General features: G+C 44.7%; 1 protein-coding gene across 2 annotated transcripts in view; it reads left to right on the top strand.

Moving 5' to 3' along the window:
• cdc42bpb (CDC42 binding protein kinase beta (DMPK-like)) overlaps window positions 1–13,139 on the top strand; it is an 80,281-nt gene that overhangs the window by 26,995 nt on the left and 40,147 nt on the right. Inside the window, exons 3-8 of one of the 2 annotated variants that reach the window (XM_080790499.1) lie at window positions 1,128–1,208; window positions 2,803–2,898; window positions 3,262–3,410; window positions 5,379–5,472; window positions 8,560–8,760; window positions 10,388–10,636. In XM_080790499.1, the coding sequence (XP_080646625.1) occupies window positions 1,128–1,208; window positions 2,803–2,898; window positions 3,262–3,410; window positions 5,379–5,472; window positions 8,560–8,760; window positions 10,388–10,636 (870 nt within the window). Of the gene's footprint in view, window positions 1–1,127; window positions 1,209–2,802; window positions 2,899–3,261; window positions 3,411–5,378; window positions 5,473–8,559; window positions 8,761–8,860; window positions 8,885–10,387; window positions 10,637–13,139 lie in introns of those variants that run through there. The other variant, XM_080790500.1, reaches the window with a different exon arrangement.

Raw genomic sequence — 13,139 nt, 5'->3', positions numbered from 1 at the left:
TCCGTGCTAGTTCCATGCTACGGTTAGCAGGTTAGCGTCCTCCGCGCTAGTTCCATGCTACGGTTAGCAGGTTAGCGTCCTCCGTGCTAGTTCCATGCTACGGTTAGCAGGTTAGCGTCCTCTGTGCTAGTTCCATGCTACGGTTAGCAGGTTAGCATCCTCCATGCTAGTTCCATGCTACGGTTAGCGTCCTCCGTGCTAGTTCCATGCTAAGGTTAGCAGGTTAGCGTACTCCGTGCTATAGTTCCATGCTACGGTTAGCAGGTTAGTGTCCTCCGTGCTAGTTCCATGCTACGGTTAGCAGGTAAAATGGTAAATGGTGCATTTATATAGCGCCTTTATCCAAGGCGCTTCATATGGATTGTGCATTACGTTCACCCATTCACACACACACACACACACACACACACATTCATACACCGATTGCAGCGGAAGCCATGCAAGGTACCAACCAGCACACCGGGAGCAATTTGGGGTTCAGTGTCTTGCCCAAAGACATTTCAGGACATTTCGGGATTCGAACCGCCGACCCATGGATCATTGGACGACCTGCTCTACCTCTTGAGCCACAGTCGCCCCCCTGTCTCTCTTCGCATTCCATGTATGTGTTGTTCTTGCTTACTGTAAATCACTCTGGATTAGGAGCATCTGCCTAAAGGCTTGCGTTGTAAATCGTAAGCAGGGTCGGCTGTATTATTATTATTAACTATGCCTCTATGGGTGTGAATTACTCATAGAGGCACAACAAGCTGCCAAATGCTGGCGTGGCATCGTCATCGCCTCCGCAAGTCTGTGCAGCAACGCACATTGTGGCGGCTGTGGCTCAGGAGGTAGAGCAGGTCGTCCAATGATCCCTGGGTCGGCGGCGGTTCATTGAAATGTTGACATAATTATTGCTCGTGGCAGCTTTAAGTGGTTCACGGAATGGAGCAAACGCACAAATAAGGACAATGTCAAACGAGGTCAGAACTTGACTGCAGGGATTTGCTGTGTGCTGGTGGTGGTGGTTTGGTTTTCATTAACTGCAACCGATGTTCTTTCCATTATTCGTGTGTGTGTGTGTTGTGTGTGTGCGTGTGTGCGTGTGTGTGTGTGTGTGTGTGTGTGTGTGCCTGTGCGTCAGGTGGGCGGTCGTGAAGATGAAGAACACGGAACGTGTCTATGCCATGAAGATCCTCAACAAATGGGAGATGTTGAAGAGAGCCGAGGGTACCACACAGACACGCCCACTGGCCTACAGACACGCCCACTGGCCTACAGACACGCCCACTGGCCTGTAGACACGCCCACTCGTATACAGACACACCCACACGACATAAAGCCACACCCAATAACCCCTAGGTCTCTATTACTGCCTCCCCCTGGTCAGCCTGATGGAGGAGGAGGGAAAAGGAACTGGTTGGAAGAACGTGTTCCTTCCACGTGCTAAACGTCCAACGCCGCGTCAGGTGAAAAGAAGTGGCATGGAGGGAGTGTAGCGCCAGGATTACAGTAGATAATTGACACTGGGTGGGGAAAAATAGGAGTTACAAAATCGTGAATAAAAAGTAAAAAAAAGACACACTCACCGACTAGGCCCTGTCACAATAATTTGAGGCGACCGCAATTCTATTGCATATAGTCTTATATTAGAAATGGTGGAAATAGATAATGCGTGTGTATTTTGTTTGTCTCATTTGGCCCGGGACTCTCCCTCTCAATGGCTCTGGAGTCACGGCACCCATGTTGAGAAGCACTGCACTCGTGTGTCATGTAATGAAGCGATGTCATGGCGACATAATAATAATAATAATAATAGTAATCTTTATTGTCACATTCGTCTTCACGGTTCTGTTCGAACGCCCGCATGAAAACGACACCCGGCACTATACAAAAAACACGAGGTTCCCGCCGGGGCAGTTTCTACAATTGACGATTCTACAATTGTCTTTCTAAATCCTGACAGTTTTCCGTCGTTCTCAAACATCTTCACGTCAAGGAAACCCCAAGGATTATAATTATGTAATTGGCCTCCGACCCCCATCTCAAAATGTTGTTCCAAACAACACTCGGTGTCGCACTATGAGCTTGTGGATCTGCTGTTTTTCAATAGCTAAAGTATATAACATACTGCTTAAAACACCAAAAGGGAGGGCACGGTGGCACAGTCGGTAGTGCCGTCGCCTCGAAGCTAGAAGGTCCTGGGTTCGATTCCCCGCTGGTGACGCTGTGAGGGCCTTTCTGTGTGGAGTTTGCATGTTCTCCCCGTGTCCCCTAGGGTAGGTATACCCTCACAAGAAACATGCAGTAATCCTGGTCTCTAAACTGCCTCCCCCTGGCCAGCAGGGGCGCCTGATGGAGGGGAATCGGAATAACGTGTTCCTTCCACGTCCAACCAGGGAAACTCCCCCCTGTCAGGTGTAAAGGAGCAACTTGGACACTCAGGCATGAAGGAAGCATGAGTTCAAGTCCGTTGCTCTCCCCTTGTCCCCCATATATGGGGACTATAGGTTGGCGGAGGGTGTGTAGAGCCCAGGATCACATTAGATAATTGACACAGGGTGAAAAATGGCTTACAAAAATCGTGGGATGAAACATTTAATAAAAAAACCAAAAGGTGTTCCCCGCCCAGAATGGCTCAATGCCGCAATGATGGCCGAAAAGGGACAAAACTCCTGCCAAAACGGACCTTAACTCCATGGCCGAGGTTCTGTACCTTTGCCCAGATGGCACGAGGTTATGCTATATTAAAAAAGCGATACAGAGGATTTTTTATTATTTCGACATGACGAACACGGTGACGGATTGTTGTCCCATTTACAGACGGCGTGCTTCAGAGAGGAGAGGAACGTCCTGGTGAACGGAGACTGCCAGTGGATCACCACCCTGCACTACGCCTTCCAGGACGACAACTACCTGGTGAGTACAGTAAGAGTACAGTAGAGTACAGTATACCACCCTGCACTATACGCCTTCCAGGACGACAACTATACCCGGTGAGTTAGTACTATACTCGGGGCTTAGTCGACCAGTTGCATAAAGCGCTACTGCACTGTAGTTATAGTACAGTATAGCACATAGTACAGTATAGCACAGCGATAGCACAGTGGATCACCACCCCGCACTCACGCAACTAACCGCTGCCCACATGTGTCAAAGAGTCGACGTGCCGTCACTCTTTTTCTGCGGTCTTGAGCTAAAGAAGTGTGTATATGACGTGGTGTGTGTGTGCGTGTGTGTATGCGCGTGCGTGTGCTTGTGTGCGTGTGTGTGTGTTTTCAGTACCTGGTGATGGACTACTACGTGGGCGGAGATCTGTTGACGCTGCTCAGTAAGTTCGAGGACCGTCTCCCAGAAGACATGGCCCGGTTCTACGTGGCCGAGATGGTGCTCGCCGTGCACTCCATCCACCAGCAGCACTACGTGCACAGGTATTATCCCATTCTGACCTGAGATCAGATTCATACAAGGTTTCCACTGGACACACACTGGGTCTGATTAACCCATTCTGACCTGAGATCAGATTCTAAAAAAATGTCAGTCGTTCTTCGATTTTTCAAAAATAGCAGACCTACAAGCTCGTAGCGCGCCACTCGGTGGCGCGCTATACGAGCTTGTAGATCTGCTATTTTTCAATAGCTAAAGCATAACATGATGCCAACACCAAAATGGGTTCCCGGACAGAATGGGTTAAATAGGGGGCCGTGTGTGCGTGCGCGTGCGTTTACACTTGCTTGAAAATAGCCGATCTGCAAGCTCACGACGCGTCGCGCTGCGATCGGCTCTTTTCAGCATGCAGCGAGGTGTAACGGGACTTTTACTGGATTATACTTGTCCACTATAGTCCCTTCCTAACATTTTATAGTCTAGTTTTTGTCTGTTGACAAAATTGTCGATATATTTGGTCTTAGTTTTAGTCGTCGGTAGCTTAGTTTTCATTTAGTTTCCATTTAGTTTTCGTCAGTGAAAGAAAGGTAGGCGACAAACATTTCTCGTCTTAGTTTTCGTCGACAAAAACAACACTGGTGTGTGTGTGTGTGTGTGTGTGTGTGTGTGTGTTTACACTGAAAATAGACGATCTGCAAGCCCACGCAGCGCGACGTGTTGTGAGCTTGTAGATCTGCTATTTTCAGCATGCAACAAAGTGTAAAATGACTTGCACTGGATCTCTTGTCCACTGGTCTCTTCCTAACATTTTAGTCTAGTTTTTTATTATCTGTTGACGGAATTGTCAGTATTTTTCATTCGGTTTTCGGCGGTGAAAAAAAGGCAGTCGGCGAACGTTTTTCGTCGTGGCATTAGTCGAGGAAAACAACACTGCGACAGTACTTTTACTTAAGTACTGTACCTAAGTACAATTTTGAGGTATCTGTACTTCACTTCACTATTTCCAATTTCCAATACTTTTAAGTTCTACTCCACTTCTGCTCACAAAATGTGTACTTTTACTCCACTACAATTATTTGAAAACTTTAGTTACTATAGCTACTTTGGAGATTTGGTTAGAGAACATACATTAACCACTTCAACCCTATACATTTCAGCCCTTTGAGAATAGCCGCGCTGCGACGCATTGTGAGCTTGTAGACCGGCTATTTTCAATAGATTCTGGACACATTTTGAACTTGTGAAATGGCACATTCTGCACAATGAGTACTTTTACTTTTAGTACTTTAAGTACATTTTGATGCCACTACTGTTGTACTTTTACTCAAGTACATTGTAGCAAAGTATAGTTCTTAATTGCATTATTGGTACTTTTACTTAAGTAAAAACAATTGAGTACTTTTCCCGCCACTGCATCCTATATACGTGCACGGCGCAAACGACATTCTGTTCACGAAGGCGAGCGCGTGCGCGCGCACGCACACACACACACACACACACACACACACACACACACACACACACACACACACACACACACACACGTTGCCTTCGTCTCATGTGCCTGACGTCGAATTAAAAAATAACGTTCGCTCTGAAAGAATAGCAGACCTAATAGCAGACCTACAAGCTCGTAGCGTGCCACTTGGTGACGCGCTATGAGCTTGTAGATCTGGTTTTTTTTCAATGGCTAAAGTATAACATAATGCTTATTTAAAACACCCAAAAGGGGTCCCCGCCCAGAATGGGCTAAAGCACAGCTCAAGACACACCTCTACACTCCGCTGCTTTTAATTGATCTTTTGCATTTATTTTGGTCATTCGTGTCCTCACTGTATTACATTACTGCTGCTATCTTTCATGTTTTTTCCTTTCTTTCTTTCTCCATTGCTCTGTGAAGCACTTTGAGCTGCATCTCATGTCATGAAAGGTGCTACACAAATTGACTTAATATTGTTGTTGTTATTGTGTGTGTGTGTGTGTGTGTGTGTGTGTGTGTGTGTGTGTAACAGGGACCTGAAACCGGACAACGTGTTGCTGGACGTTAACGGACACATTCGACTGGCAGACTTTGGGTCCTGTCTGAAGATGATGGAGGATGGAACGGTAAGGCACGCACGCACGCACGCAGGGTGCATACAAATGGGCGGCAGTGACTCAGCGGTAGAGTGGCCTGGTATAGAGCGTCGCAGTCCCGCCACCCCTAACCAGGGCCCAGGGAATGATTCTCCGTTCATTTTTCCTCATAGACATTTCAAAAGGTATTTATTTAAAGACGTTTACGCCACGGACAAAGCCAACTCTTGTCGTGACAAATCATGACGACAAACTAAAAAAAAATTGGGCCGAACAAATAATTAGAAAGAAGACAAAAACGGCAGGTTACAACACTTTTTTTGTTATATTGTGTTTGTTGTCATGAGTTGTCACGACTCGAGTTGGCTTTGTCCGCGGCGTAACCGTCTTTAAATAAATACGCATGTCTATGGAAAAAATGGGAAAAATGCATTGGGAATCATTTCCTGGGCCTGGCGTCGTCATGAAAGGGGGACCGCGGGACTGCGACACTCTATAGCTTGCCGGATGTGAACGGTGAGGTTCCCGGTTCGATCCCTGTGGGCTCCCCCAGAGTTATAGTGTCGAGGTGTCCTGGAGACAAGACTCCCTAATCGAATTATGTAATGCCCAATTTATGTAAAGCGCTTTGGATAAAAAGCGCTATATAAAATGCACCATTTACCATTTACAGTAGTCAAGTCTACTGAAGACGTGTTTGGACACGTTTTTTTTGTTTGTTTAGTTTTGGGTTTTTTTTCCTCCCGCCGAGACACACGTTGTTGCTGACTTTGCAATTATGTTAACCCATTTAGACCTGCGGACGATTCTACAAATGTCTTCTAAATCCTGATAGTTTTCTGAAAAAACTCACGTTTCCGTGTCATTTTCATACCAAGGACCCCTAGAATGATCTGTATTTGGTCGCCGACCCCCATCTGAAAATATGTGGTTCCAGGGACCTCCCAGACGCGAAGTTTTTAAGTTGAAAACGCGCAAGATATGCGCCACATATTCATGATTTTTCAAAAAAATATATAAAATAGCAGACCTACAAGCTCGTAGCGCGGCACCGAGAGCTTGTAGATCTGCTATTTTTCAATAGCTAAATCATAAAATAATGTTTTAAAACACCAAAAAGGGGTTCCCTGCCCAAAATGGGTTAATATCATGGCCACCTAGCACCATGGTGTTAGGCTTGGGTTGTGTGTGTGGTTTCTAACTAGCGTGCCGAGTGCTGACTCGGCCCTGCTCAGCATTCACCACTCGGCCTTCGTGTTCTCCGCTAGAGTCCAAGACAAAGAGAAAGAAAGACTGACCGACTGGGCTTGTACTTCTCGTATCCGGCAGGTTGAGTCTATTCATTCCAGTGTGGTTTTCGTCGTTACTAAAACTAAAGACTAAAAAAAAAAGTTTGTCGACTCCCCTTTTTCCACTGATGGCAAACTAAATGGAAACTAAATGAGAACTAAGCTATGATGACTAAAACTAAGACTATATAATATTGACAATTTTGTCAACAGACACAAACTAGACTAAAATGTTAGGAAGGTACTGGTGGACAATAGATCCAGTCTAAGTAATTTTACTCTTGGTTGCATACTGCAAATAACAGATTTGCTATTTTCAGCAAATGTAAAAACAGTCATTACGATGGCATCAAGGCCCGCCAAAATACATTTTAGTTGATTAAATCAAATGTAGATTTAGTCGACTAAAACTAGACTAACACTAAGACATTCCAGGTGACCAAAACGTGACTGAAACTAAATGAGAACTATTCAAGAGACACTGACTAAAACAAAAATCTAAATCTGCTGCCAAAACCAGCACTGGTTGAGTCTATTCATTCCAATGGAAGAGTGAACGTTGAAGTCGTGGACACAGCTTCTGAATCATTCGTTATTTATAGTCACAGAATATTGTCGGAATAATGTACAAATGTGGGAATACATTTCTTACTCGGAATTGTCTTCACCAATGTGTTTGTAAAGGTGTCTAGTAACACATCCCACATTGGTTTCTATTCAGCTACCGAGGGGAAGTTTTGACAGCTGTTGAAAGTTGGGGTACCATCAACAACCAATATAAGGCAAAATGTTCTAAATTTTGCTTTAACCCATTCTGACCGGGAACCCATTTTGGTGTTAGCATCATGTTATGCTTTAGCTATTGAAAAATAGCAGATCTACAAGCTCATAGCGCGCCACCGAGTGGCGCGCTATGAGCTTGTAGGTCTGCTATTTTTGAAAAATCGAAGAACGACTGACATTTTTTAGAATCTGATCTCAGGTCAGAATGGGTTCATCAGACCAGTGTGTGTCCAGTGGAAACCTCGTATGAATCTGATCTCAGGTCAGAATGGGTTAAGTAGCATGTGACATGTCAAACTAGGGGGGTTTTCATCATTCCGAATCCATTCCAAGCATTAGTTTTGCACGAGAAACACTCCTCGGGCTAAAAAAAACTGCCATAGCCGTAAAACGAATGCTTGGAATGTCTTCAATATTACTTTCCAAAAGTAGATGGGGTCAATGGCATTCTGTCTGTTAGAAAACATAGTGTACTTGTCTTGAAGGCTCTAAAAGATACTGGTTCTGTTCTGGATCCATAGTGGGCTCAATAAGAACCCGGCTTGATAAGCCTTCAACCTAAAGATTAACAAGCTCTAATATTTAGACCAGTGTTTCCTACATTTTTGTTTTGAATTATTATTATCATTTCAAAACATTTTCAAAAATACATTCCCAAAAAAGCACCCCCCAACCATGAATTAAAAACAAATTCAACATTTTTTTCCCCCAGTAATTTCATGAGGAAATCAAAGCTAAATCTTAAGAAATTCCATAAATTAGAAAACAAATGTTTTAAGTACTAGTGGAAATCTACAAGCTCACATCTACAAAAGTCTACACGCTCGGATCTACAAGATCAGATCTACAAGCTCACATCTACAAGCTCAGATCTACAAGCTCAGATCTACAAGCTCAGATCTGCCACTCGTTTGGGGTCCCCGGGAGGAGACATTATACATTTCTCTTTCGGGGCCACGGGGCTAAAACGTTTGGGACTTTGGGACTATATGTATAACGTGGACTACAAGTGCAATGGCGTCTGTGTGTGTGTGTGTGTGTGCAGGTGCAGTCGTCGGTGGCGGTGGGCACTCCGGACTACATCTCCCCGGAGATCCTGCAGGCCATGGAGGACGGCATGGGCCGCTACGGGCCCGAGTGTGACTGGTGGTCGCTGGGCGTGTGCGTCTACGAGATGCTGTTCGGAGAGACCCCCTTCTACGCCGAGAGCCTGGTGGAGACCTACGGCAAGATCATGAACCATGAGGTAACAGGCGGCACGCACCGCACCGCACGGCACGCACGCACGCACGCACACACGCACGCACACAGACACACGCTTCTACGCCGAGAACCGGGTGGAGACCTACGGCAAGATCATGAACCATGAGGTAACAGGCGGCACGCACCGCAGCGCACGGCACGCACGCACGCACGCACGCACGCATGCACGCACGCACGCACGCACGCACAGACACGCGCAGAGAGCCGGGTGGAGACCTACGGCAAGATCATGTACATGCGCACGCACACACACACACACTATACCAGTGGTCCGATTTAAACAGTGAGTCAGTGGCCGCGTTTATATGCAGGCTGATCATTCCGAATAAATACTTCCGAAGTAATGTTTTTTGCTGCGAGTTTCCATGGGAAATGGTCATTCCGAATGAATGTTTACATGGACGTTTGTCATAGGTGTGATATATAAGCCATGACACATGTTATTTCATGTGAAACTACGCCATCTGTTGGACACGTAAAATACAGGCAGTTCATTCAGTATAGCCTATGTCTCAACAATACAAACATTAGCCTACAGACGAAAGACCATACTTTGAAATCCCATCATGTCATTCCGCAGCAGCTTTTGGGCTGCTGGTTGGATAGTAGCCCTGGTCCAGTGCTTACAGCGAGTCTCTCTCGCTGTAAGCACTGGACCAGAGAGAGAGAGAGAGAGAGAGAGAACACACACACACACACACACACACACACACACACACACACACACACACACACACACACACACACACACACACACACACACACAGAGCAGTAAAGCATCTGCAAAATGCACAAAATAACGCTCTCTTATGTGCAAACTCCTCGGCGTGCCTTGGATATGAGCGCCTTGGCAATGAGCATGCTCAGAAAGACCGGAATAAACTTACATCCGAAGCAGTGTATATACATGAGTCCGATTTTCTTTCAATAGGAAAATAATCCGGCCCGTGACGTCGGAATGGTTTTTAAATCGCATCGAGTTTTTTGTAGGTGTTTACATGACAACGTTTAATAGGATTTAACTTCTATTCGGAAATGAAAAGGGGATTTAACTGTCCATGTAAACGTAGCCACTGATTTGCATCACGGGGGGGGGGGGTTTAGTGAAATTTTTCAAAATGCTAGCAGATCTACAAGCTCTGCGACATGGCATGCTGCAATGCGTTGCCGCATTTTAACTATTTCACTATTTAGTTAAGAGAAAAAAGAATAAAAGCTTCGTTCTAGCCCTATAGTCTATAGCCTCGGAAACCCAGACGTTTTTATTTCTATGGAGAAAAAGAAAAGTCTGCGGCCGAGTCCACTTCAATTCGGCATAGAGTAACGCAAACGACGCTCCCTCTCTGCTGATTATTGACGTACACACACACACACACACACACACACACACACACACACACACCCACACACACACTCCTCTCTCTCTCTCTGTCGCTCTAATCAATTGGTCTCATGTCCTGCAGCTGCGTCTAGTTTGGAGTTCCAGGCTAGCCCTAAGTCTGAACCCTGTCTGTCTGTCTGTCTGTCTGTCTGTCTGTCTGTCTGTCTGTCTGTCTGTCTGTCTGTCTGAACCCTGTCTGTCTGTCTGTCCCGTCCGTCTGTCCCCCCAGGAGCGTTTCCAGTTCCCGTCTCACGTGGCGGACGTCTCGGAGGACGCCAAGGACCTGATCCGCAGCCTGATCTGCTCGCGGGACCGCCGCCTGGGCCAGCGGGGCATCGAGGACTTCAAGGCCCACCCGTTCTTCCGCGGCGTGGACTGGGACAACATCCGCTCGCTGGAGGCGCCCTACGTCCCCGACGTGTCGTCGCCCTCCGACACGTCCAACTTCGACGTGGACGAGGACATCCTCAAGAACCCGGTTAGTCCAAATTATCTTCAAAATCCTGACGGTTTTCTGAAAAAAAAACCTTTTTATGTTTCTGTATCAGTGGGGCTGCTCAATGTTTCATGTGAAAGACGCCAGAAATTATATGTATTATGCCCCCGCCCCCCCAGAAGCAAAGATTTGAGTTTAAAGGAGAATTCCATACTAAAAGGCTTTCTTACCTTTCTTTGTAGTCGTTACGTCCCCATCAAAGAGGTCCAGGTGTTATTTTGTGCAAAAGCTCCTTATTGGCTGTTTCCCCTACCATAAGCCCTAAATGAATTGCATTGAATTGTATGGGGTGTTGTGCTAATTCGCTTATTTCCATCGCTCAAAATTATATATTTTTTGTATATATCTTCTCTTCATAATGTAAATAATAACCCAAGCGGCACACTTTACTACTTATTTCGATGGAAATAAGCGAATTAGCACATACATCCCATTCAATTCAATGCAATTCATTTAGGGCTTATGGTAGGGGAAATAGCCAATAAGGAGCTTTTGCACAAAATAACACCTGGACCTCTTTGGTGGGGACGTAACGACTACAAAGAAAGGTAAGAAAGCCTTTTAGTATGGAATTCTCCTTTAAATGTTCACTCTGTAATAATATATATTCAAAAGATTTGAGGTATATTTTCACGATAAAAATAAATAAATAGCAGACCTGCAAGTTCATAGACCTATAAGTTCTGCTATTTTTCAATGGCTAAAGTATAACAATGCTTTAAAACACCAAAAAGGGGGTTCCCGCCCCAAAATGGGTTAACACTTCTACTACATAACCTGTTTTACACACTATCTAACCCATGTTTTGCTGCTGCTGCTTACTACGCTATTTGTTTTATGTGTTTTAATTCGCCGTTTTGTAATAATTTAAAATAATCACGTTATGATGACGTGAGCGGAAATCAACCAATCGCCGGCTTGCAAAGGCTTCTGGGAAACTGAGTCCAATGCAAAGTGAACGAGGGTGTGTAGGGACAATCTTATAGCTTGCTTTGCTCTTTGTCTATGACCCGAATCACGGAAGTGGCTTTTTTTTTGTGTCGGCTCGATAACAAATCATTGGAGTGTTTTCAAGCCGGACTTTCATGGATCAAAGCCGCAGATACTTCCATTTTTACACATTTGACACAAATGTAACCAAACAGAACCCTGACGGGTCCATTTTGGTTCCATGTGCACACTCTCAGAGTTGCAGACCCGTAAGGGTCGTTTTGGTTCCAAACTATAATTTTGCTGGGGACCCCCTGGAACTCCCTCAAGGACCCCTGAGGGTCCTCCGGTCCCCACTTTGAGAACCACTGAGCTAAACGACGACGTTAAAAGGCCAGAGTCTACAGATGTCTTCTAAATCCTGACAGTTGCCTGTCGCTTCTTTTGGGCTTTGTTTTCATAGACCTGGTTTGCTTTTTATTCTCACAAAATCTGGCAGCCCTGCATCAGTCACAATATCCCAGTAAATGTCAGATACACGTCAGAAATTGCAGATCTACAAGCTCACAACGCATTGTAGATCAGCTAATTTTTTAGGGATGGGATCCATTATTGTCTAAATTGATTTTTTTGTACAGTATATATATGGCTATACTGCCATCCAATGGTTGACCACAGTAAGTGCATTTCAGCAATTCTTGTTGTTTCATGATTGTTAATCGACAGTCACCAATGTTTAATTTATTTTAAATTCAATTAAATGTAGTTAAAAATATATGTTTATCATGAACATTAGTGAGGACTAATTACCGTATATGAAGATAGATTGAAAAGTGGTGAAGTGGTCCCTTATCCCATATTGGGCGGGAACCCCTTTTGGTGTTTTAAACATTATGTTATAATTTAGCTTTTGGAAAATAGCAGACCTACAAGCTCATGGCGTGCTTGCCTACGAGCTTGTAGGTCTGCTATCTTTGAAAAAATCGTAAAAATGCGGCACAAACAAGCTTGTAGGTCTGCTATTTTTGAAAAATCTTGAAAATGTGGCGCAAATTTGGAATATATATTTTTTCAGAACGTTTTTAACTCAAATCTTTGCTTTTGGGGAGGTCTCTGGAACAACATATTTTCAGATGGGGGGGCCTTGACATGAAATATTAACCACCACGGATATATATTATATATATATTAACTATTTGATAGTTTTGAAAATTTGTGAAAGAAATATTTCAGAGCCAAAGTTTTTAACTTAAATAAATCTTTGCTACTGGGATGTCCCTGGAACAACATATTTTCAGATGGGGGTCGGCGGTCAATTACATAATAATCTTGGGGGTCCTTGACAACGTGAAAACGGTTAACACCACTGACGTAATAGAAACATAGGGTTTTTTTTTGGAAAACTGTCAGGATTTAGAAGACATTTGTAGAATCGTTCCCAGGTCAAAATGGGTTAAGTCGATGTTTAGCAAAAAAAAAACACCCAGTGACTCAGACAGTCCCAGTTAACCCATTTGGACCCGAGGACGGTTCTACAAAATGTCTTCTAAATCCT

This window comes from Protomyctophum bolini (assembly GCF_963924005.1).
Source record: "Protomyctophum bolini genome assembly, chromosome: 19".
In the NCBI taxonomy this organism is placed as follows: domain Eukaryota; kingdom Metazoa; phylum Chordata; class Actinopteri; order Myctophiformes; family Myctophidae; genus Protomyctophum; species Protomyctophum bolini.
This window is presented reverse-complemented; position numbering and strand designations above follow the sequence as displayed.